Source organism: Cyclopterus lumpus, chromosome 20 (genome assembly GCF_009769545.1).
Source record: "Cyclopterus lumpus isolate fCycLum1 chromosome 20, fCycLum1.pri, whole genome shotgun sequence".
In the NCBI taxonomy this organism is placed as follows: Eukaryota; Metazoa; Chordata; class Actinopteri; order Perciformes; family Cyclopteridae; genus Cyclopterus; species Cyclopterus lumpus.
Window position 1 is genome coordinate 10,837,260 of NC_046985.1, and position 26,149 is coordinate 10,863,408.

A 26,149-nucleotide genomic window follows, 5' to 3' on the forward strand; every position below is an offset into this window, starting at 1 on the left:
TAATACAAACCTCGTGATCACCCATTCAGCCGTGCCTGCGTCTGCCGCTATTTTTTTTTTTTTGGGGGTGGGGGGGGAAGAATAAGCCGAGAAGCAGAGGGGCAGGCAAGCCAAAAGTATCCGGGAGACAGACAAGTGTCGCGGAAGTTTACACCTGCAGAGGCGCATCCCTCCGCGTCTTTTTGCCATTATCTGGGATAACGTGAAAGAGACTGTAACTGGCGGTCATCCGGCACCCACTGATCCTGTGTAAGTGATTCTCCACGTCAACTCACTGCGAATATAGGTGCACGTTAGCCCGATAGGATGAGCAGGAATGAATGATTGAAACACGAGTCTCGGTGTCAATTGGGCTGCACTATAGATGTGGGCGATTTTAGAGGATCTGTTGCGCGCTTGCACCTTGATATGAAAACGCACGTTCCTGTGAAATTCACCCTTTCAGTACCGTTGGCTGCAAGCTGCTATAGGATATGATATACGTGTGTGTGTTATGTTTAGGACAGCAGTATTTCACACAGATGTTATCGCGCAGTCAGCCACTGTGGCAGTCTGAATAAAACGCATATGTTTCATGGTTTTAAATGAGGAAAGTGCGGCATTGTTTGCCGGTTGTGAGGTGGATGTGATCAGGTAGATTTGCCTCAGAGCTCGACACAGTTCAGAGTGCTGAGAAGAAACTACAACTCGATTGAGCAGGTGCAAAATGTGACTCATCTTTTCCGATAGGGACACTGGTTTAATTAGCGCACGCTATTAAGACTGTGTGTTTTACCTCAGAGCCATGGTTGCAGAACAACCTTTAACCAATGGAATGCAAGCTGAAAAGCCTTCCTTGGCAGCACCTTCTTGAGTGGATGTGCAGGTAGCTGAACCAGGCTCAGTGCAGATTGTGTCTGTTGTTTTGTTTTGGAGTGAACGCTGTCACTCACTGACAACATCACTGGGTTATCTTGGGAAGCTCTTTCGGGAGACACCAGGAATACATTCACCCACATACGGGATGAATAAGCCTGCTATTCTGAGCTTTTCATTCAAGGAAAACTAGAGATCACTCAGCCAGAATAACAACCCATTTTTAGAGTTGGTGTAGTTCTCGACACTTTGCCACATGCACAGTGATTCAGAGGCACTATTCAATTAGCATCTGTTTAGATTTGTTTAAACACTTCGGGTCACAATGTGCTCGCGTGCACACGAGTGTGCAGAGTGTGTCTTCGCAGATCAGCTGCAGCATTCTCACCTCGCCAGCCTCCTTCATCTCTTGCTCTGCACAGAGTGGTAATTGGCCAGGTAGCGATGGTTGTGTGACACAGCAGGTAGATGTCAAACAGTGACAAATGATCAAGGGCTCTTCCTCATTCTGGGCCTCCGGTGATGATTTGAATGTTCCCTCTGCCAGATGTGCGTACAGGAGGAGAGATGTGGTGTGTCTGTCCCAATCAAGTTAAACAGCCACCAATGTTTTTTTATTAGCGTGACCGGAGCGTTATCTGATGTGGCAGTATTCATATCCACAGTGTTGGCTCAGGGAAAAAGCTAAAGTGGTTTGTGTTTCTTTTGGAGAACAGTATTGTATTGTCATAGTAGGACCACTTCTCTACATACTCACATGACACACAGATCATTGATGCAACTTTGACTTTTTCAAGACATTACTTTTTTTTCTTCCTGTCGCCTTCCCACATTCTCTGCAACCATACAGGTTGCTTTAGTGATGGTGAGGAGTGTTTTACAACTTATTACAAAAGGGATGCTAGTGCATATTAGCTATTCATGCTGACATTGCTTTATGAAGGCAATATAGGCCAATATTCTCCACATTATGCAACTTAAAAAGTATTTCCATTAACTAATTAATTTGCAGAAGGCATGTGTACTCACTTACACTGCTCTTCCATGAGGATGTTAAGTATGAATATGGTTCCTTGGTTGATTGGCGATATTAAAGTAATGACTGCAGAGTGTGCTTTGCTTCTTATTTTACAGAATAAGACTTTTGATTTGATATGCAGTATGTTCCCTAAACCAAAAGCCCACACCACAGTGCTGTCGCCCACTATTCTCGTTGCTTTTCTTTTTCCTATGATGAATCTTTTTGATGTCACTTTGACAGATACTGGTCGTATCCTGGGGTTACAAAAACACCTTGTTTCTGCTGTCAGGTGGATGTAGGAAGACAAATGACCAAAGAGACCAAAGAAAGGCTGTCACAAACAAAAACACAGCTTTTGGTTTAGAAAGGAATTACAGTGAGCTATTCCCACATTTGTCGGACAATCTCTAGGACATATTTCCCAATCATAAATGCATCACACACACACAAATAAATAAGACTTTGAGGAGCTGTAAATGCCGATCTGCAAAGTCGACTCACTGTATCCACCTTCAGTCCAAATAGTCATTTCAGTGAAGTCGTTATTGATCTCCTTCCCTCTGGCTGTGACGAAACGCTGATCCAATGGAGAGTGTCTAAAACAAGCAGTTCATTTAGTGCTTGGCTGCACCTGCCCTTTTAGTGCTCCAGCAGGGCCTTGTCCTCAGCTCGCCCATCCTCTGCTGACTAGACGGCGGAAGAGCGAGTAGGATGTGCTGTTTTTATATGCGTCTTTATACGAGTGTCTTTGAGATGATTTAGTATCAGTGAGATGTGGTTGATTGATGAATGCGGTGTTTCCTTTGGGGGGGAAATGCAGGTTCCTCTTCATTCAGAGATTCATCAGTATGACCTATTTTCCCCACTGAAGCCATTCTTTTTCTCTTTCTCTTTCTCTTTCTCTTTCCTTTTCTCTTTCTTTTTCTTTTTCTCTTTCTCTTTCTCTTTCTCTTTCTCTTTCTCTTTCTCTTTCTCTTTCTCTTTCTCTTTCTCTTGCTCCCTCCCTCCCCCCCTCTCTCTGTCAGTCTGAACTCTTGATGATAGTTTGACCAAAACTATACTTGAATAGTTGTGTGTGTTTCAAATCAGTAGTAGTACACCTCTCGTGTCAAAACAAATTTGATTTGTTCAAAAGTTATTACTGATCAAATATTAAGCTGCAAAGGAGCATTTTACAAGTCAACAGCTCAACCATTCAAAAATCACATCTTTGATGAAAATCTTTTGTCAGCCCAGCATCCCCAGGAATCGTGTCAATATTGGGAAATTCCACACATCTATATTTAACACCCAATACTATCATTGAGCACCAATCTAGAACATAGTTTAATCTATAAGTATTGAGTTGGAAGGTACGAGTGTGAATGGTGGGTGACTTTGTTCACATCCTGTCACAGACCTGCATCAGCGCCTGCATTACAGACGAGTGATTTCCCTCACCTTTACCTAGTCTTTATGTTGCCTCATATTAAGCATACCTCTTTTATTTTTTATTTGCCATAGCCACAGTCTGATTTCCTTTAACACAATTATAATGTGGTTGTTGTGCAGATTTTACGGAAAGCGAGAATTCTAACACTGTTGGCACTGAACATACTCTTGCAAATCAATCTAATATTGACATTCTTGTCTGGCAATAGGGTGGATTCAGTTTGCTGAGACATGCACACATATAGGTAACAGGAATGTAATAATCATCATAAAAGAGTGTAGTTCTTCGGGCCAAAACAAGGAATCAGTCTAGTCGCTGTTGGTAAAGAAAGAGATCTCACTTCTACATCAGCTTACCAAGATGGAGTTCAGTTTAGCCCACAACCTCTCTGGTCTCAGACGGCTGAACACAATTTGCGAAGCTTCGGAAAGCTGAGGCCCTCTCCAATCAGTGTCACCTCAGGAGGGTTGGTCTGTTGAAGTAGCCCACTCTCTTTTCCACTGGGTACAGACTGACAGCTACTCTATGCTTTTGCTGAGTGTGTGCTAGTGTTGCCGCAGAGTGGTGACCCTGCTCCATAGAAGACGCACAGATTCAATGTGCACATATTTGTGTCAGTGAACGTTTGTGTCCGTCTAGTGGCAAATTGTCACAAGTGAAAATGGATTGGTTGTGTGTCCAGTTACTGCCCCCAAGTATGTGCGTCACTGAAGCTTCAGAGCCAGACACTCTCACAGACATAAATGATGCTCCATGCCTGTCCTTGATGCCACGCACTATAAAAAGAAGGTCTGAATAATTGCCTTCCCTTGCGGCTATACAATAATGGCCTTACAGTAATGGTGCATTAATCTCCTCAATACATTAGGAGAGAAACGAGAAGTCAAAAACTTTAGACCAGCCTGCTGGTGTTGTAATATGTTACAGAGCAGCTCGGTTGATTTTGTGATGATTTTTCAGTTTTTTTCCCAGAAATTTCCCTCTACATTTTGCTGACATACAGTACCTTCAATGGTTTTAATAACTATGGAGGTGATGTCGTTCAGGGACATTTGAGTCTAATATTGCAAATCCTCAAAGGAGTAGTTCAACATTGGTGAAAGTACGATCATATTTGTCTGGATCATATACTATATACAGTCTTTAAGCTTGGCTTAAAGACTGGAAAGAGGGGGAATTGATCACTGGTCACGACTTACAGCCACCAAACTGCAAGTTGTCGGATTTGTCATGTTTCTGTAGGGATTAAAATAACAATATATAATGTAACGTACCCTTCTTTCTGGTCTTTATGCTAAACTAATCTGATCTGTTGCAGCTTGCTCATCTTGCACTCCAAAGAATGAAAATGTATTTTCAAACTGTAATTAGAGGATAAACCCCTTTTAGAAATCTTGTTCGTAGGCGCACATACATTTAGTAGCAAACATTTAGACACATGAATAATAACAGTGGGAATAAAATAAACAACTCAATGGCAATGACAATCAACATATCAACAATGCCATACATGCACATATGTGTATCATTTTGTCCCCAGGATTATTTCTGCTAGGACTCAAAAATTAACTGTGAAATTTAAAGTCACAATTGAGGAAGATTCAAGGCTGAGGCAAGATAGTCCACAACGATATGAAGGATCAAGGTCACTTATCTCAGCGGCTTAATGAGGAGTGTTTGTCAATGGCATTGTGTCTTTATGTGTGTGGTACCAGATGTCTGAGACTGAGACAGTTAGCAGCTGTTTTACACTGTAGCTGAGAATGTGACAAAAGCTCTTTCTCACACTTGTGTATGTGTATGATTTAGCATGTGTATCTGTTGTCATTTGCCCTTGTTCTGATACAAATCACACATAAAAACATCTGATGGACACATCTGAAAGGATGAAATAACATGCTAACTTGAAAAACAATATTCCTTTGCTTTCCCTGAAACACTCTTTAATTATTATGAATTACTTTACTCAAATAGATGCTCCAGAAAGTCCAGCAATGTGTCTTTGCAATGAATGGAGCAGAATCTGACAGCAACAACTTCCTGATCTTTAAAAGTTAATACATTACTTGTTGGGTGCACATAAGCGGGATCATCATCTCAATTTAGTTTTCTGTTTTTGAAACGTATACATTTGACAGTTGAAGTTAGCAGTGGTAAGCCAGGCCCAGAGCCGAACTGGAGGAATGAGCGCTCTGTGGATGAAGCCCAATAATAGACATAATTGTCTGGCCTTCTGAGTCATCATTGCTCTGTGCACTGCCTGCACTCTCCCATCTTGTTTAGACACTGCAGTTAATGGACCTTCACCGTCTGTCCATCTCCTCATCTGTCTCTGCTTCTCTCTCCCTCCCGGCATCCCCCGGTTTCAGCTTTATGGGCCGGCCCTCAATCCTGCCTCTCCGTCACCCTTTTTTCATTTCTTACTTCCCGTCCTGTCCCGCCCCGTCCCGTCTCACAAATAACAAACTGTTTTCAAGATAGCACAGTCATTAACTTATGTCAGGTCCCTAACTTGACATGATCTCAATGTATTTTCTACAACATTTTGTACATACATTCATTCAAAAGGAGTGAGTTGATTAAAAACAGAAAACACACACGTTACATTTCTCTATCCCTCTGTCTTCCTTCAGGGTTGTCTCAGCCTCGGCCCCCAGAGCATCAGTGCCTGTGCCTCTCCTCGTCCTCCCCTCTTGCACCAGCAGCTCAGCGTGGCGAGGCCAGGAACGATGGGCCGGAAGCTGGACTTGTCGGGCCTGACTGAGGATGAGGCGGAGCACGTCTTGAAAGTTGTCCAGCGGGACATGAAGCTACGAAAGAAGGAGGAGGAGAGGCTGAGGTGAGATTGGTTTCTCCTGCCAGCACCTTTTCTAGTATTGTTACACATTAAAGGCGACACAGAGGCTACAGGGGGATTGGAGAGGAGTTGATGAGGAGGGATGACATCTGCCTATGAACAAAAATGACCAGATGTATTGTTGTATAGCTCACTCAGCTGACAAAGACACTTGTACCTACTATATATATTTAAAAAAAGTGAAAAGGTGTAAATAATGGATTAAATGCTGTTTATATGTAACCTTTTAGCCTGGGACACTTTAGTGTTAATCTTTTAGTCATCTTGTATCATGTATGTAGCCATCACGTGCATTTTCAAAACCTTTTCACATAATTCTTGTTTTTAAAACAAATCAGCTGCGCTGGAGACAGTGATTTACGCGTTTTAGACTAATTTATACTCATAATTTCAGCCAACAGAGTTCATTGTGTCGGCTGAAAATGAGAAATCTGCTTTTTTGTTCTTATGTCTGAAATCTAAGACCTATTAATTTCAGGAAACATATACACATTCCACACATTCTACACGTAGATGTTGGTACATAAGCATATCAGTCAATGCTTGACAGATGTAGCAACAGTAACCGAGGGTGTGGAGCTTAGCAAATGATCAATTGCAGGTTTGTTTTTGAGAATATAACAGTAAATCTGCACAAAATACTTCTTGGTAAATGTAATCCATCTCTTGGTGAACTTGGTCAGCTTACTTGCAAATGATTTGCAATCATTTCATTGATTGATTTCCAGTTATTAAGGCACAGTCAGGGGCTGGAAGCAGGAAGATGCTTGTCTGGTACTTTCTGTTTGCGGGCTGTCAGGTCTGTGTGGGTCAGTCGGTCCGGGCCTCAAGGCTCTGCTCCATTTTCAAAGTACTGGTCCATTCCTTCTCCTCACCTTGTGTCCTTCACTCCCTCCCTCCTCTCCCGGTGACAGCCTGTAGTCAGAAGGGATTTGGTTCGGTTAACTGGTGCCGGGCCTCCATGAGGGTTTAGCCATCAAATGTGTGGTCAAAATCAGCGTGTCAGTATCAGTATTTAGTATTGCAACAAAATGCAAAATGGGTCTTCTGCTGCGTTTTAAGTGTGGTTGTACCCTGTGATTTTGTAAACACAAATATGCTCCTTTGACTACCTACCAGGCCCGAGCATCAGCGATTTTGTTGTGGAGATTTGAGGTCTTTCTTCAGATTTGAATGGTCCTTGGTGGTTTTATGTTCTTGCCACGAGGGATTAGACTGCTTTATTCAGAGCACTAAACATCTTAGCTGTACTCTGAGGAGAATTAGAAAAGTTGTCTCACAAACCAGAAAGCAGCCGTTGGTTTGAAACTTTTCCCAGAATCAGTTTCAAAGCAAAGATGGTGAATTCCCAAATTACTGGGCTGTAAAATTATCAAAAATAATTGATGCCTCTCAGGCTGTTATTACTTCTGTTTACTGCAAAAAAGATGAGCAGATTTATGTTGATAGTAGCAGGGAGACAACAGTTCCTCATTAAAGCAATCAGGCTCTGTGTTTGTAGTCGTATTGCGTTGTTAGGACTTGTTTAAGGGTTTAAAAGCAAAGTTTCCAAAGTATTATTAGATGCAAGCTGAGAGTCAAATTAGGTTGCAGCTAAAACTGCTCATGTGTTTTACGATCACACAGCTGACGCGCATATTTTTGTTTTAATTTATGTATTTACTGTTAGTTGTTATGTGTTTTCTGAAAACCTGATTGATCTTGACTCTTGGAATCAGATATGAAAAAGTCAGATCAGATCAGATTCTTAAACTAAGTAAAGGTATATCAAGTACTTCAAGTATATGAAGTAAAAATACTTCAATCCAACTAAAAGTTCTTCCCTTAGTATTTTACTTGAGCAAAGGTACAAACACAAACAAATTACAAAATATATACCATACGTATCGAAAATAATAGTTATTATTTACTTACTATACAGATTGTCGCCTCTCACAATGCTGGAATGTCAAATCTTAACCATTCGTCTCAACAATGCATCATATTCCATATGCAGATAATGTGTTTTGTGTTAAAAGTCTTTATCAGCAAAGTAGTTTGGCAACGATATCTGGCAAAGGGAAGTGGACTAAAATATAATATAATAGAGAGAGGACACGTAAAAAGTGTCAAATTGGATGGAAATACCCAAGCCTGTGCACTTCCACTGCCTTTCTCTTGATACATCCATGGCCTTTCTCTGATTGGCTAGAATACTGTTGTGTGGCTCGTTTCTTTCCCATTTTCAGAGCTGTGTATGAATACCAGATCTTTTTTTTCAGCACACACTCTGAACGGACAGCAGCTTTCCTATGAAATGTAAAACCTTTACTGTATATGAATAGGTAAATGACTGTTTGTGTACAGCAGATGGTGGTTGAGTGTTTCAGTAGATGTCTCTCTCTCTCTTTGGGGTTTTTCTCTTCCATGCATGGCGGACATTTGTTTTTCTTCCCTGAATGAAGTCAGCACTGCAGAGTTGTAAATTACCCTGTTGAAGGATTCATGAGATAGTTTATAAGCCTCAGCTGGCAGTTTAAATGCACCATTTTAATTTTCTTCCATGCTGAATAATGGGAAACATAGAAACACTTAACTGATATTACCTTCTGTCTCATGAATACTGAACTGTAATAAATATGTAAATAAAGCGATTCACACAGCTATAAGCCTAGTTTGGGGTAACCTTTACAGTTTTGTTGTTTAAAATTAAATGTGGGTTTAAATTAAGTTTTTTTTAAATAATATATTTTAATTTAATATAGCCTTTTATTTTTATTCTGATGACAAACCGCTTTTACTGCAATATCAAAAGTAGTCTGGCTAACATAAATGCTTTGCCGGCTTGTATTTTGACATTAAATGAAGATAAAGCTAATGTCTTTATTGTTGGCCCTACTATAAAATCATGGAAATGACATTGCAGAAATGTACAATTTCAAACAATTAATTATTTTTCGCACGTAAAGGCCTTGCACACCCTTGATGCACCTACGCAATACACAAGTGTTTTCACTTATGTTGTCTGATTAGAACTTTCTCTGTGTGGGTGTGTCCACATGTTGCTAGGTTTCCGTTACCTGTTAGGCTATTACACATTTACTAATTTCATAGGCCTATTTGTCATAGTAGAAAAAGCACAGGTGTAATGAATAAAATGATGACTGTCACACTGTTAGGATTTACTGAGACGTTTGAATCGAGCAGAGCAATCGTTAGTGTTATTAGTAACACCTGTGCTTAACCTGTCAAAACATCTGCTGTGAATATGGCCTATAATACAGAGACTTCACTGACCTCAGGTATAGTAAATCCTATCGCTAAAGTTTTGGACCACCAGTAGCGCTATAGAGATGTTTTTAAGGGTGGCTTCCTGGTTTGTCAGTATCCTGTTGTGTTGAATTCCAAAAGGGCAAACAAGAAGAAGACGGCTAGCTAGAAAACAGGAATGTATGAATTATGTAGGTTAGATTTTTAGTTTCCAAATTCTACCATCTGCACTTTACATGTTTTATGAGAAGGGAAATTAATTTGATATGTTTATTAGCCCTACATAGACTACATTTTCACGAGTACATTTCTGAATTGTTGTGTTATTCACACTTCTGCTCCCCATTAGTTAATAGTTGTCCTTGGAGCTCAGCTTAAAATGAAGGGAGACTTTTTGTGCTCTCTTTGCACCTAAACTTGGAGTAGTTCACTTGTTTTACCTTTTTAGAACCTTCATTTCTACACACTGAAGTTGGCTGTATTCTTTTTTTTGTTTTAATATTATGATATTTGATATGAAGATAAAGCTAATGTCTTTATTGTTGGCCCGATGTTTTGATAGTGCTACGAAAATAAATCTGAAGTAATTTCCTTTTTATGCAACCTGGTTGCTGCGCTGCTAAAGAGTGAGATTGTGATCCTGCCAATTAGAGAGTGTGAGCAGCTCAACCTCTGGCCTCGGCCGTCTCAGTGGCCATACAGCTGGAGAGGCTCATTATGGAGCAACAGGAGTCTCAGGGGAGTGCAGACGTGGGCCTACTTAACAAACAGCGCAAGCACTACCGAAGGAAGTCAGACTTGGAAATGATTATGGATAGAAATAGCTATCCTCTGTGTGAGGGGTGAGACAATGGCCAGAGCTCCAGCTATTGGTGACACTAATGGGTTTTTTGCTCTTGGTGTTGGGTAGGATCTACTTTACACATGTGTCTGGCAAATTCTTGTATAGAGGCCAATTACTGTTCCGGTAATGCTGACTCCAGAACTCATTTCAATTGCAGCTATGACGAGTCTATCATTCCTGTTCAACGGTCCATGGATACGTCTAAATTATTTGTGAGTTTGTAGGTTGATTCACTCCATAGTCATTCTCTCTCCATCGTTCTTTCTCTTTCTTTGTGTGCAGTAATTCCTGGCTCAAGAATTTAATTAGTCAGTAAAATAGTGACTGTTTGTAATTAAATTGTGATGTTGTGTTCAGACAAGTGAGCAGTAACCACAGGCATCTTTATCTTTTATCTCATTATGTTCGACTTTGTAGTTTTAATCAAACCATCCGTAGCTGCTTTATAGTAGTTGTCTTCGTCGGTACACTTCTATCTCACATGCCTCATGCGTCAAAGGCTTTAGCTTCTTTCTATCTTTTTCTTTATGTCGGCTGTGGTTTGTTTTAGCTGCGGTAAATGCGACAGGCAGGCAAGTACAGGGAGCAGGAGTCCCACTGGGAGGTTAGGAGAGAAGGTGACAGAGGATGCCACCCTGTCAGGGCAGGAGCCGACCTCTACTCCCTCCTGTATTTATCCTCTTTGCTGCCTGTCTAGAGATGACACAAACACACACCAGCTCAGCTGTCCATATAGAAAGCCTTTTAAAAATTTCATATTTTCAGCCAAGATAAAAGCCAGTCAGGATCTGTTTGCCCCAAATTCCTCTCTACATTGCGGTCGATAAATGTGTGTTTTTAGATTTCAGAGTACAAGCAGTCAGAGGATGTTGCCCTTTGTTACAGGACAGTCCCTTTGGGCTGCAGTGCCTCCTTTATTATCATTATTATTATTATTATTATTATTATAAGGCAGCGGTAAATGGACCATCAATATTCAGAACTGAGGTCATGTCCTTTCAAAGCAATTATTGAATGCCATTTCCCCAAATACGGTAAGTAGACAACTGTAGCGAATTGAATAGTCTCATGTTTTAGCTTTTTTGTTGGTTTGATAATGTATTTCTGTAATGAAACAGGGTTCCCAGCCTCGTGAACTATTGACCAGAACTTTGGAAATCATGAAATCGTGTAACTAGACCAGCTTTGTGGGTGGTTGAATAGCTCCATTGTTTTCAACAGACTGATCAGCTTGGTTGTGCTTTAATTTGCTTTCATGTGTTCATGTGGGCTGTTGGGGCAATCTGTACATCTGTCACAGACTCTGTGATTTCTAATTAGTCTTTAATACGGCCCTTAGTTGATGATGTTCAATATAATTAAACTTAATTAGCAGACAGAAATATAGCCCCCCTGACCACAGCAATTATACATGGGCATGCTTACGCATACTGTGTTCAAACACGCCACACACACACACCACACACCACACACACAAGACACCACACACACACAGCACACACAACACACACACACACATATATATATATCAGAGGTGCAGCAGCTTTTTCTAACATAATACAGTCCTTATTGAAAGAACATCTTATCTATATAAATTTGAATGGTCAAATATATACATTTAAAATATCTTTCATGTTTTCCTATTAACATACTTAGTAATCTGTATGAACAGATTCTGCGTCCACGTAAAGAATATGTAGGCAACGAGTCAAGATTTTGGCAAAGAAGTGGCAAAAGTATTCTGGTTTACGTATTGTATCCGAGTAGCTTTGACCAATCACGTTGGAGCAGGCTGTGGTTGAATGCAGGGAAACGGCCTGTGTGGAGAGCAATAGAGGTGAAAATCCATTGGCCGAAATACAATCTGGAAAAGCCACCGGCTATCACCTGACTTTATGGCTTTAAAATTAGCTTGTAAACTTGCTACTTGAGAAACAAACAGGTCTGTCAAAGTCCAGTCTTATATTGAACGTTCTTAATTAAACTGTAACAAAGAAAGTCTTGGCCTAGAAATCTGCTGGCTACACTAGAACCCCAAAACTATATATCTTTGCAGCCTAGAGGCTTATCCATCATCAGATTGTCAGCTGGATGGGCTCCAAAATTCAATACTTAGTAAATGCTGTTTAAAAAGTACCCCAGGCCTCAGGAGTGATTCAATATTTAGTTTATGCATTGCTTGTGGATGCTGTTGCAGCATTTATTTTCCACTTTATAGCAATGAAATTCAAGATATGTTTTAACATAAACCAGGCTTGATATATGCAGACCTATTTGCCAATCTAACTGATTTCGCAACTCTTGATTACCAGGTGTTTGTTTTAGGAGTCTTGAGCAGGAGTCCCTTCAACTGCACCAGGCGTGTCGCTCTCCATGTTCATGGTGGACGATCTGTCAAGCAACACCATTGTACTTGAGCATCATAAGAAATTATCTCTAGAAATTCCAAATAAGAAACTCTGGAGACATCAGTTGTGTGTGCGCTGTGCATTCGCAGACTCACTCTAAACAGACGGTGGTTTATACGTCTGATGGAGGAAGATTCTGATTCCCCCGAGTGTGACACATCAGCAGCTGTGGCAGCGCCTCCATCCTCTGTGAGCTGCTGAGCCGACAGGATGGACTGATGAGATAGTGAAAAATAATCCACCTCGGCTACTTGTGGAAACAGTCGCTTTCATAGTTCATACATTGCTTATTTCCGCTGACTGAGTAGAAAGGTGTATCCTCAATAACCCTGTATGCGTGAATGTGTGCATAGTGTTGCGTTCAATGGAGGTCAAATAGAGGTGAACGTATCACTGCTCAGCCTTGTCTCCCTCCAACATGACCATGTATGCCTTCCATCTAGATAGGGTTCATCTGCAACAAGACTGGAGACAGACTCGGAGCAATCCCCTGAGCTGTAACATTTCTATTCGTCCAGGTCTGCAGCGATTACATTCTGCTGCTGGCCAGATGTCAAAGGGGCTGTTTTGAGTCTTAGGAAATAGTTGGTTGCATACAGAAGGATCCCTGTCTTCGGAATCTATATAGTTTACGGACCCTCGTCCCGTGTTTATTTTTTTTTTTCATCCGTTCTATTTCTACCTCCATATTATCATTCAGATGTCCTCTCCTTACATTCCCCCCCGTCGTTTCTCTCTCCTCTGTAGATGGTAATTAGCAGTAGCCATTTTGTGTTTGAGGTGGAGGGTGTGTGTTGGAAGAGAGCTGCCTCTGTCCAGAGGGAGTGAGTGATGCTTGGCACGACAGCAGGGAGACCTTCCTTTGTTTCAAGAATTGCCACACTTTTCTCACCCATGTCCGGCTCTTCAGAGACACTCATTTACTTCCCAAAAAGCCAAGTCATTCATCCCATGGGCCTTATCTCGTGCTCGACATTGAAGTGATTGAACTTCCATCATGTTAATTACGAGCGCTTGTGCTGTTTGCCCAAGGTAAGGGTGATGTTCAAAGTGCTTGCACACAGACGGTCACACTGCTTCAGAGGAGGGTCTTTGTGGGAGTCCAAAATGAGAGAAAAGGAAGGGTTCCCTGTGGGATTATAGTGTGTCTGAGAGGTGAGGAGGGAGACAAACAGCACACTCTGCCTGATCCAGTCTGGCTCATTAGAGAAAATGAATCCTCTTCTTCCTTATAACCACTGCACTGTGTCCAGCCCTCTCTGTATTCAGGTAATGTTCTGTCTCTGTTCCGGTTGTCTTGCTCTTCCTCCGTTGTGTGTTTTCTGTCACACATTCCCTCGAAGCATTTAAATCTGCTGTCTGACACTGAGTAATGCTGAAGTTGAGGAAATGGATGACTTTACATTTAGCTGCATCATGTGTTTTTTAGATTTAAGATCAGCAAAGGGCCTGCGGGAAAAAGTTTCATATATTCTGCTCACCTTTTCAATTTAGTAAAGAATCTTAATGTGAGCAACATTTGTATATCATTATTTCATGTTTAATGTAATTAAATACTTAATCAAAGTAAGTGCACTTACCATAACGGATTTACATGCATAAACAATTACTCAGCCAACAGAAGAAAAAATATTTTCTGTTAATCATTTATACATTGTTCAAGCAAAAAGGTAAAACATTCACGCTTCTCAAATGTGAGAATGCGATGCTTTGCATTGTCAATTGATAATCTTTGTTATGTCACTTTGGAAAAATTCTTTTTTTTTACATTTTAGAGACATAAACAGAAAGAAACCCTGCTAATAATACAATAATGAAGGACCAGTATTTGTACATGTATGTATTTCATCTATAGCTGCCACTTTGAGAATGTTGATAAGTTATCCAAAGAAACAAACAACTGACCTTTTCAGCCAAATTAGCTTAACGTTTGAAATATTTCAGTGTGCTGCAGATTTTAAAAGATTAAGTGGCATTGCCCTTACCGACATGGCTTACAAGCATGCCTCAGTTTGTGGACCAATTAGCTATAAAATGCTTCATTCCCTGTGAAGGCTCTTGAAGAAAGCCACACATAGCTGAGGCTTGTTGGCAGCGGAGGTAATCTGTTTACTTCACTTCCTCGATGACGGAGCTGCATTTGTAATACGTCACCCATTCTGCACACACGCCAGGACACACAAACGCACAAACACAAAATTAAATTAGTGCTGAGCTTTCCCTACAGTCCTGTGCTCCATCCACCCAATTAGATGGATTCTCCCTCTGCTCCAGCATCTTTGACCCCAAACCTCAAGGGCTGTAATTTACGAGATGGCTCTAATCAGATAAACCTCCATACATGTAAAACAAACAGAGTCACTTGTACGTGTACTTGTACTCACGTTGCCTGTTGGAGTGTTTTACTTCATGTTAAAGACCTCTCTGGTTTATTTTGGACGACCATTGATTATCATTTTCTCCTCCACTGGATCTATACTGTGTGTGTATGTGTGTGCACGTGTTTTGGGGGTTGGATCTTACTGTCTCTCTTTGAGGAAATGGGCAGAGCATGATCAATATCTCCCTCCAGACTATTTCATCAGTCAATACAAAACAGTGGACGACACACTTTGATACTGTGTTCAGGTTCTGTCTGCATTGCTTTGTAGGCCTGACTCTCGCTGTACCTATAACCTATTACCTGTTGGACTTTCCTTTCCTTTATTCGTATAGCAGAGGGTTGACAGGAAATTGGGAAAGCGAGAGGGGAAGGACTTTCAGCAAAGGATTCAGTAATCCAAAGGCTAAGGCCGTAGTGCATGAGCTACCAGGGTGCCCCAATTACCTTTTTCCTTCCTCCACTTCCTGTCTTACAGCTTCCATGAAATAGCGCGTGTGTATATATAATAAAGAATAACTTTCATCGTCTATTTGTTTCAGTCAATGTTTCCGTGGCAGTAGAACTGCATGTTTGTGCACAGTATCTGTGCAGGTTGAAGTGCTGAAGCTGATATGCTCTTATGGCTTTGGTGTGTATGGGTTCTCCCTTTTATATTAAAGCCCAATGCTCATGAGCCACATAAAGCATTTCCAATTAAAGCAAAGCCTCTTCATTTTCGGCTATTTTCTCAGACTCGTAAGGATTATGGACTTTACTTAAATCGCTTTTAAAACACTTTTATAACTTAGTCCTGCTTTTATGTAGTTATGGATTTTGATTGTGCCCACATTTAATGCTGGTGCTCCTTCTTTTTATGGTTTATCTACTTAAAATGTGATTTTAAGCATCTTGTAATCCCTCTTTTCTTCTTTTTCTTCTCTGCTTATTTTTAGCTCCCTGGGTGTTTTAATATTCTTGTTTGAAATGCCGTCCCTTAAAGCACTTTATAAAAACTGCTAAATGCATTGAAGACTTTTTTCTTGATGATGCTGTTGACGTTGGTGGTAATGGTAAATATTAGTTAAAATAATTTATATACTGTACTATCACTCCAAAATAATCATTATTGTATGTGCATATTTTAGAGTAAATGTAATAAGAAACCATTTCATTGCATCTGCTCTCTCTCCTCCGTTTCTACCCATAATCCCTTGCATTCATTAAACTGTGGCTTCTCAAAGTGTGACGTTTGACATCTTGACATAATTTAGAAAACCTCATGAGTCTCTCGGTATTTGTTGAGTTATAACACGTGTGTGTTTGTGCACACATTACCTCCAGTTTCCCAACAACTCTCCCTCAACATCTCATGACCTTGGACCACAATCAGTGTAAATACAGAGAAGGGCATTCCAGATCTCCAGTTTATCCAAATTAAAGTAAAGTGTTATTGTTGGAAACTTCACTCACCACTGTTTTGCTTTCTAATCAAAGTAAAAAATCCCTTAAACGTTAAGTAATGTTTTCTCAAATATATAGACATCTAGCCTTATTTGTGACATACACTTTCACACTTTGAGCATTCAATGACACCCAGTAAACCAGAGATGTACCAGAAACATACACTCAATAACTTCTGGCATGAATTGTAATCAAAACAACCCAATAATAAAGTACATCACCACCATTAAAACTGAGGTGAGAGGAGCAGGCGCTGACTTTTATGGCATAGTGTGATTGGTTAAGATGTCTGCCAGTCAATATCTGTGTTATTAACAAATTACTGATGATTGGTGATTTAAACCTTATAAAATTGTTTCAAAGGAATGCTTTAGTTTAAACCATCATTATGATAACTGTTTGTTTAAATACCGGCAAGCTTTCTCCACACTCTCCCCCACTTAAATTCAACCAAAGAAGGCTCAATCATTCTCTATTGTTTCATCATTGGGGGGGCCACTCTACCACCGGTGGCCATTTTTCAAGTAATATGTGTTTGCCAAGGGAACCATTGTTGGTTGAGTAACTGGTTTCTAGAGATTATGAGTCACAGCTGGTGCTGCGGTTGGCTCACCCTCCTCTGTTTCATGACTGCAGGAGTCCTGTGTTGCTTTGTAAACCAGCAAACTAAACGCTGGACACAGACCCTCCTTTTCCAAATGTTTGCCAATGGTGGAATTTAGTTTATTGCACATTTCTTGAATCTTTGAAACTTTATTCCAAATTACTTCCTGTGATTTATTGTCTATGATGCAAGGTTTTCATGAGTGGGTCCCCATTTAGTTCATTTTGCTTGATTTCATGCACATGCATGAGGATGCACATTTGATGCACGCTCAGGTTCCCTGTTCACACTAATCCACTAGATCTAGAGGGGGCAATAACGCACCAAGAAACATGGCAACACTAGCAAAGGTAGTGAAGATGAAGACTGCTTGCAAATAAATATGGATGTTAACAATGCATGTTTGAAAATGAATAAAAAAATTGGCTTGACAAATAGGAAATGCATTCAATATGTTTGTAAGACCTCAAGGATACACACTATGCATTGTTTCTTCCTGGCATCAGTAAGGGACAATGCAACTAATGAAACATAGGACATAGAAAGTCTTTAAAGAGGCTTTTGTACAGTTTGACTTGCAATATGTTGTTGGGATTCACATTCCCTGCTTTTAGATCTGTGATTCCAACCTGCCAAATGTCATTTGCACCAAATCCAGTCACACTTATTTTATGTAACTTTGCCTTCAAGTCAAATGTAATGCATACATTTGTATAGACTTTCCCTGTGCTTTTCCATACCTGTCTGAAACTGTCACTGGGGGACAGAAGATATAAGCTACAGCTCTGACATGAAGTCTGTCTGTGATGAGTTGAGGAGAATGTGGAGACAAGGGCGGGCATGAGGCGGGGCGGATGGAGAAGTGTTAGAGAGGACGGACGTGAGAGAGCAGGGAAGACATCCGTGCTTGATGACACACAGGAGATGCAGATGCTGAACGCTGTGCTCCATTAGCCGAGGCTACTGCTGCTTTGTCGCAGCATGTTTCTGAGGAAGAGTTCTTGATAAAATGCATGCTTTTTATGTGTGTATGTGTTTGCACATGTATGTATGTGCATCTTTCATCCTCTGTTCAGTATCAACATCAAGATGTATAGTGCAGCATTCATTTCTGGCTGTATGATTAAGTGCACAGAATGTGTTGTGTATAGCTGCTGCCGGTTTATCATACGTCTCGACATATTGCTGGTGATTGATAGAAGAGTCACACTTCCTGCAGTATAATTGATTGAGAATGTATCTCAGGGATGCTCTGCTCTGAAATTCAGCTGACATTCAAAGCGTCTGCTATCTTTCTCTGTTGTCATAATCCATCCAAATGTGTCCCCTCCTCTCGAACAACAGCTCAATTTATTTTGGAGGGGGGGACAGTGATCTGCAGCCATGTGTTGAAATACAACAATAACAAACAACCATCAATAGCTGAAACAAAGTCCAATGATTAAAGCCATTCCTGTCAGAGTTATAGGACCAGTAGAGGAGCTCCGATGACTTGCTGAGTCAAAGCCAGCTGATTAGAAAGTCACAAAAACTGTAGCTGCATCTTTTGTGATGACTCTAGATAAGGGATGGCTGTGGGTTTGCTGCTGCTCACTTTTGGTTTTGGCACCTGATCACTGTATTTTTTTTCTTATTCCTTCTGCTACTCTAAGCAACTTTCTCTCTCTGCTTCTGTTTGTCCCTCATTCCATTTCTCTTTATTAGGGTGGTTGTTTTGGCAGGCCTGCTAATATTGACACATATGTCATTTTACAGGCTCAGTACTCTCTGACTAAGCCAATCCACCTCTGTAGTTCATCACTGCCGTTGTATTATTTAGTTTGTGGGATTGTACTGCATTTCATAGTATAGGTGGATGAAGCCCGGGGCGCACTGCTCATCTGCTGGTACTCATTAGTTCAGTGCTGGATCCCCGCCAGCTCTACATCTGCAATTACAGTTGTGGTTAAGTGAAGGAAAGCAGGGGTGTTGTAAAGGACATCTGGAGACATGTGGAATACACATCGAGACTTCTCTTTGTCATTTAGGGAAACCCAGCATTCATCTTTAATTGCAATTAAATATATAGCCAGCCTGGGTTCCATCCTACTCACTATGATTAGCAGGATTAACCACTTTTTTTAGCTAAAGTGGGGAAAACAGATTGATAGTCCAGTGACATATTAACACGTGACGGTTAGTACTGCAGCAGCATCACCTGCGGTTCTCCTTGTGCGACTGTTTTGCAGTGTGCACAGGAGTCAAATTGACCCCGTCGATGTCCTGTGTTCTATTGGGGACTGATTGTGTTTTATGATTGTCCTCTATATTGAGAGTTTTGCACAGCTGCACTGCTCGGTTGCCAGGTTGTCAGATGCTTAACCAAATATGTTAATGGATTTGCCACTGCTCTCCAAGGGGTTGCCAGGTGCTACCGCAAGCTGGATTTTGAAAATGAAATTGGAAAAGAATATGTTTTTGGGTTTGTGATCTTAAAAAAAACGCGCAATAGTAAGCAGTGCAGTCTGTAAGTGAGACTATTTAGTTTTGTCTGTGTACTCCATCCAGCACAACAATGGTGAACAATGACTGAGTGTAAAGTACTGACTTTCTTTTGAAGGTGTTTACATCCATTGAACCGTATAGAAATAGTAGCCCTTTTATATTTACCACTTCCGGCTATAAAGCACAGTGTGACCTAATATTCACCTAAAATAGAACACCCTCAAACCTAAACACTTTGAACCCGTTGTTTCTCTCAAAATCCATTTCTGTACCACGACCAAAACAATGAAAAATATATCACTATTCGAATACTTACAGACTGCACTGTACTCAGCCAAAATTTGCCTATTTGTGTCCAGCAATACAATCTTTTCAAGTTTCCTTGATTATGGAACAGTGACCTCAAAAAATAAAATTCCTTAAATTATTAAAATGCACTCTCAGTTTCTCAACCCGCCGATCTTTGTGCAGTCTTTGAAAAGGACCTTCTTTGCTGGGCCCGTAGGGAGCACTGTTGTCCATGCTGTCAGGACCTGGCTGGACAACACATGGCTGCACTCTGTTGGGCCCAATGGCCGACCACAGGCCTCAGTCCAGACTAAGTGACACACAACACTTCTGCCAGTCTCTTTTTAAACCACAACCTCAAATCAGATGTTTTTTCTCTTCACCGTATTCAGGCATAATTCAGTTTAAGTCTGCCCTGCTTTATTGCTAAAAAATGAAAGATTTGCTGTTAAACTTTAGTCTCAAATGTTCACTGTGTTTATGTTTCAGGTGCTGTTAAAAAAAGGTTTCGTTATTTTTTGGTGATTTGAGATTTTCTTTTGAGCGTTTTGAGCGTCAGCATTTCTTAACGAAAGAACTCTTTATATTTTATAGCATGTCTGTTAATTACTGTATTTAATAGGTTCTTCACTGCTTTTAGTGCCCTCCTCAGGAGTCAGGTGTCATTGCACATGTTATGGTCCTCCAGTGCTGTTTTTCTCAAATTGGCCTCATGTGCTCTATGTTTATTGAGGTCTCAAGTTATTTTGTGATCATCATATTGTACTGAAAAGGATTATTATCATACTGTTACTATTGTGTAAGAATTGAGAGTTTTGTATCTCTAAAATCTCATTAGGCTTCAGTGTGGCCTTTAAAAGCATGATGTTGGCAAAATCTAACCTTGCATCTCTCTTTTTTTCACTTGTGTTAAAGTGCAGTCATAACAGAAGCTCCTTGTGAATATTGTCCATGTGAAAATGATTAATTCCTCCCTTCTTCATTTCCATAGGCATCCTGAAGATAGATCGATGCATACATAGCATTTCTCATCAAATCGACTCATAGTGTCTTGTGGCTGTATGCAGTTGTTGATCATGTGCCTGTGGGTCTTTGCTGGTTTGTTTATACTTTTGTAATTGAATCAGAAATACTCTTATAAGGCAGACACTGTCATTGTAAGGCATTTGCATCCCAATTCTGTGTTAAGAGAAACTCTTACACTTTTTTTGGGGAGTTTTTCCTGATTCGATGTGAGGTCCTGGGACAGGGATGTCGTATGTATACAGATTGTAAAGCCCTCTGAGGCAAATTTGTAATTTGTGATATTGGGCTATACAAAATAAACTGAATTGAATTGAATTGAATTGAATTACAGACATCCAGTCAAACTCAACCATGTTTTCACTTGCAGTAAGCTATCCCAGCACAGACGGGCTGTTCGGATCGCACAAACACAAACAAGCAGTGAGCCGGGTATCCTTGAGTGGTGGAGGATGATCGTAATAATTAGCGGGTTGAAAGAAGACCCTCATTTAACATAGCTCCAGACGACAGTGTAGCCCGAAATAGCCAGTCGTCGCCTGAGTACTTGAGCAGGCAGCACACCACAGAATGAGTTGACAGGGGAAGAGAGCGGGAGGATCTGGGTGTGATGGAGGGCAATAATTAGCTGAGCTTGTCATTCTAGTGATTAAACACTGATTTAGAGGCGTGCTCGGTGGGCGCGTGGAGTTAAATTGGCTGTAGTGCGGCAATGTGACATGCAAGGCCGGGGTCACTGCACAGCAGTGCAGCAGTACGTAAGTGCGGCTCAGTTCAGCTCCACATCTTCTCCCTCCCTCACCGGTGTTTGTTAATGGGTCAGAAGTAATGTGAGCACACCGGGTGATTTTTGCTCCTGCACGGTTATCTCTTTGGCGCCTTAGTTTCTGTGTTGTTTTTACGTGGCGCAATACTTCGCCGCAGTTCCATATGATGAGCAATTATTTTCATTAATGCTGCTGAAGGTTTGTGGTTTTTCTGTGTTATCTTCAAAACGGAAGATACATTTGTTGCACAGCTCTAATGAAACCTGAAGCCTAAGCAATCCAATAAGTAATGTGCCTTGATGGTTTCTATTCACAGCAAGTAATATTAGCAGATACATACCCTGGTGGTATCACTCTTTCATAATGTTCATATTAATACCTACAGGAACTTTTCTCTCTCCACCACACCCCTGAATTAAATAACTTTCTTCTAAGCATGAATATTACATTAGTGCAATAAATCAACAGTTTTCTCTTACATGGCTGTTTAACGTCCTCCTAATTGTCAGACAGTTCACCGCTTTTATTTTAAGCATTGTTCTCCACCCAGACAAACTACAGTATTAATGTTGAAGCAAACGTGCACTGTCACCCTGGTACATTTAGGAACCATGGATTGTTAGGTAACAGGACAACTCAGACTCACAGTGAATGTATAAACACAATAATAAAACAACCTTCGTTGTGCACAGATTCATCTCTTCTCTATAGTCTGCTCGGCTTGTTGTTGTGGGAGGTACATTATCACTAATGGCATATTTAGCTGTTTGTGAGACACACAATCCAGTAGAAGCCTCAACATGTACACGAAACACACTCATTTATGAGTAATGACAACAAAATCTGAAAATAAATATGCCTACAAAAACTCACAACGCCCTTGCTCAAATCTTCAAACTTGGCCTTCATTTTAATAATACAAATAAAAATACAAATAAAAAAGTATCCAAACTACAAATTGTTGTTTTGCTGCCTCTAAGTGGTAATATATTTTCGCTACTGCTATGAAAGTTCCGTTCTTCTTCTTCTTAATGTAAAAGTTAACTTTAAATGTCAGTGAGAGGCCTATCTTCTCTTTCTTAGTGTTTCTAAGCTATATAAAAGTTGGCATCAATGATGTTGGAGGCGTTCTGGGACAAGCCGAGTTTATCAAAACTGAAAAGGGATTGGAGCTTTAGAGAGAACTGCAGTAGCAGTTTCAAGTATGAGTAGGTTTTAATATTTTGTACCAACACGGCTTCGGATGAAGACTCGGTTTCTGAAAGTGTCAGTTTCCCCTGAAGATTTGTCTCAAGTCAGACAGAAAGGTTGAATGTTTTCCTAAACATTGCTTTTTTGTCGTTTTTTACAATTGGGTCTTGCAGGCTGCCGTGTGCAGTCTTGAAACTTATTCTACACTTGTATTCTTGTAGGTGATCTTTCACTTTTACTTTGCTTTTTGCACTATATTGTGACAAAATCGAATATATATATATATATATATATATATATATATATATACACACACACACACACACACACACACACAAACACACACACGCCATGAAGCCTTAGCAGATACTAATATTTAATTAAAGGTAAAATATAATCAAATCCAGGAAAATGTGTGAAGATGTGTTTCATGATTTACCTCTAGCAGTGCCTCGAGGTCTGTACAGCATAGGCCGTCTTTCTGTATTTATTAAATTGTGAATCATTGTCTTGTTTCTGGTTAGTTCCTACATGACTGATGTTGTAAATCCATCAAGCGAGTCCTCAAGGTAACACTGGGCAAAGTTACATCCTCCACCTGAAGGAAATCTAGTGGCTCACAGTCCCCGGCTGCGTTGTAATTTATGGTCCCATTTTGTATTGGCGACACTTTATTATCCTAATGTGCTCTTCTACTTTGTGTTATATCAGCAATAATAATTCTCTCCTCATCCCCAGTTTTCAGTTGGAAATATTTCTGAAGTGATTTCTTTTTTTTTAAAAGGGGTTTACAGAACATTCAAGAGATGTAGTCGAGGGCATCATACACTCAAAATATTAGAAAACAGTGTAGTTGAAGACATGATGCTGACTGCAGCATTGACTAAACACTATAGTATTTGGATGAATTCATGATTTACTTTGTGCTTGCTCAAAAAATAGGAGAACATTATGTGATAAAATACATAATAAAGTTCTCCATCCTTGATAATAGACTCTTGACACCCCAACATGTGTATACTCTCGCTGCCCTTCCTCTTCTCCTTCTTCTTCTCTCTCTCTCCTAGCACCTTGTTTTCTGAAATCTTATATTATGGTCATATTTTATGGACTCAACTGCAGATTATTCATTGTTTTGTACTGGTATACATGGTATAGCTGCAGTGGCACACACTCTGTTTACCACAAGCACCTTGGGGCACCACATATGCTGCCATATTTCTATAGTGACTTGCATTATGATAGCTATGGTATAACCTTCATTATAGCCTAGAGATGTCGTGAGATACAGTACAGTATGATGTTATGGCTTAATTGATGCTTTGCTGTCACAAGGTCAAGGAGATGTGATATGTTACGAGCAAACTCTTTCAGAAATATAGAATATATATATATGGTCTATGGTGTATACATTTAATTTACCAGTCACATGGAGTTTAAGTAACAATACCAAAATGTTGTTTCTTTTCAAAACAGTTTTATGGTGTATATTGTAACTCTTGAGAAACATATTTGGAAATTAAATATTTGTTATATACCTGCGTTACAAAGGTCACGCTATTACTATTACTCCCCTGTCTTTCAGTCTTTATATTAAGCTAAGCTAAATGACTGCTGGCTGTTGGTTTTTGATCTTCTCATCTCACTCTCAGCTAGATGGTGAATAAGTTTTTATCCCAAAATGTATTTTTTCCTTAAATGTTTCCCTTATTAATACATTAAGTCAACAGACTTTAGCAGTGGTCTGTTGGCTTGGTAATTTAACAGCATACATTTGGGGTGCGAGGGCTCATAGGCGACTGAGACTGAGTGTGTGTGTGTGTGCGTGTAGAGTTTATTTTAAGGGGGCTCTCCTTAGCTCCCATCTGACGCTCGCTCATGTCACCTTGTCAGTCATTACCTGTTTCCATAACGACGGTTGGAACTGCTAATGAGTTTGGCTTCGTATTCATTTGTCAGGAGATTTAGGATTAAGATTCATCAGCGTGGCTGACACGTATGAACGCATCACCACAGTGACATGATGAACCGCTTTTTATTATTATTGCATAACCCCTCCAAATCAAGACTCCCTGCCCTGCATCACATACACATTTATGACCATGAATATCTCAAATAATGGACATATTATCCTCCAGATTTTGTCAGTGTCTGACATAGAAATGTGTTGTTGACATTTACATTTCTGTCTTCTCTTCTTCCAGAAATAAAACTCGACATGCTCATACCCAGCAAGGTATCATAACGCAGCGGGCTAAGCCTCTCTTAATATCAGGATTAATGTCTAGATAAGGATTTGTTCATTATTAAGCTGCAGTGCATGGATGCTCATCTCTGCTGTGTGTGTGTCTGTCTGTCTGTCTAGCTGTTTGTCATCCCAACTGTGCGTGCCCGTCTGCTGATAAGCATACACATAAACAGATGTTTGCAGAATGATGTTTATGCGCAGTTTTGTTAATGACAAATGCAAAGTGTAGGGGAAGAGTATATGTGAACGCATAAAAAAGAGCCCCTTTTTGTGATGCAGTACAACTATTTTTCTATACTAACTGTTAGCAATCAGCATGAGCCCAGTGATGACTCATCCTTTTGTGTGCTGTTAACTGCATGCACAAACACATACGCACACAGACACAGTCTTTACAAATAATCTGTTTTCTCTGCTCTCTACCCACTTTCATCTGGAAATCCTTGTTTGTTTGCTCCATTCCACTCTTGCTCCCCCTTTGTATACCCTCACTATCATTCACTCTTTCTCCTACCCTGACCGCCTCTGTTTACTTTCTTTCATCTCATTTTCACCCGAGCTGTCTCTCATTGTCTTCTGTAGATTGTCCCCTGTCTTTGGTCTCTGTCTTCCTCCACTGTGGCTCGAGGCAAACAGTAATTGTCCTTTTATCATCTGTCACCGCACTGATACTTTAAGGACACCCAAGAGACCCAATCCGATCCAATACAGTATGCTCAGATTAGCTTAGTTCAGCATAAAGATGAGACGCAGGCAGCTTTTTCTAAAGTTCAATACACATGCCAGCACCTCCTAAAGCTCACCAATTAACACATTAAAATATGTGTTTCCACTTTGGATAAATCAAAGCTAGCTATGTTCCTTTCCTTTCAGTCTTCCTGCTCCAGCTTCATACCTAATGGTCAGTCATAAGAATGGCATGAATCCTATCTCACTGAAGTCAGCCAATAGGCTAATAATATTTCACAAAATGGCGATCTACTCCTTAAGTTCATCACCTTCTGGCTATAGCTCAATGGGCAGACAATACAGTGGTATTGATCTTCTTATCAAAC

At 40.3% G+C, this 26,149-nt stretch overlaps 1 protein-coding gene across 1 annotated transcript in view; it reads left to right on the plus strand.

Moving 5' to 3' along the window:
- Positions 1-5,947: 5,947 nt before the first annotated feature.
- The window catches only part of myrip (myosin VIIA and Rab interacting protein), an 80,864-nt gene continuing 60,662 nt past the window's right edge, over positions 5,948-26,149 (plus strand). Inside the window, 1 exon segment of the mRNA XM_034560406.1 lies at positions 5,948-6,147. Within this exon segment, the coding sequence (XP_034416297.1) occupies positions 6,038-6,147 (110 nt within the window). The 5' untranslated portion in view covers positions 5,948-6,037.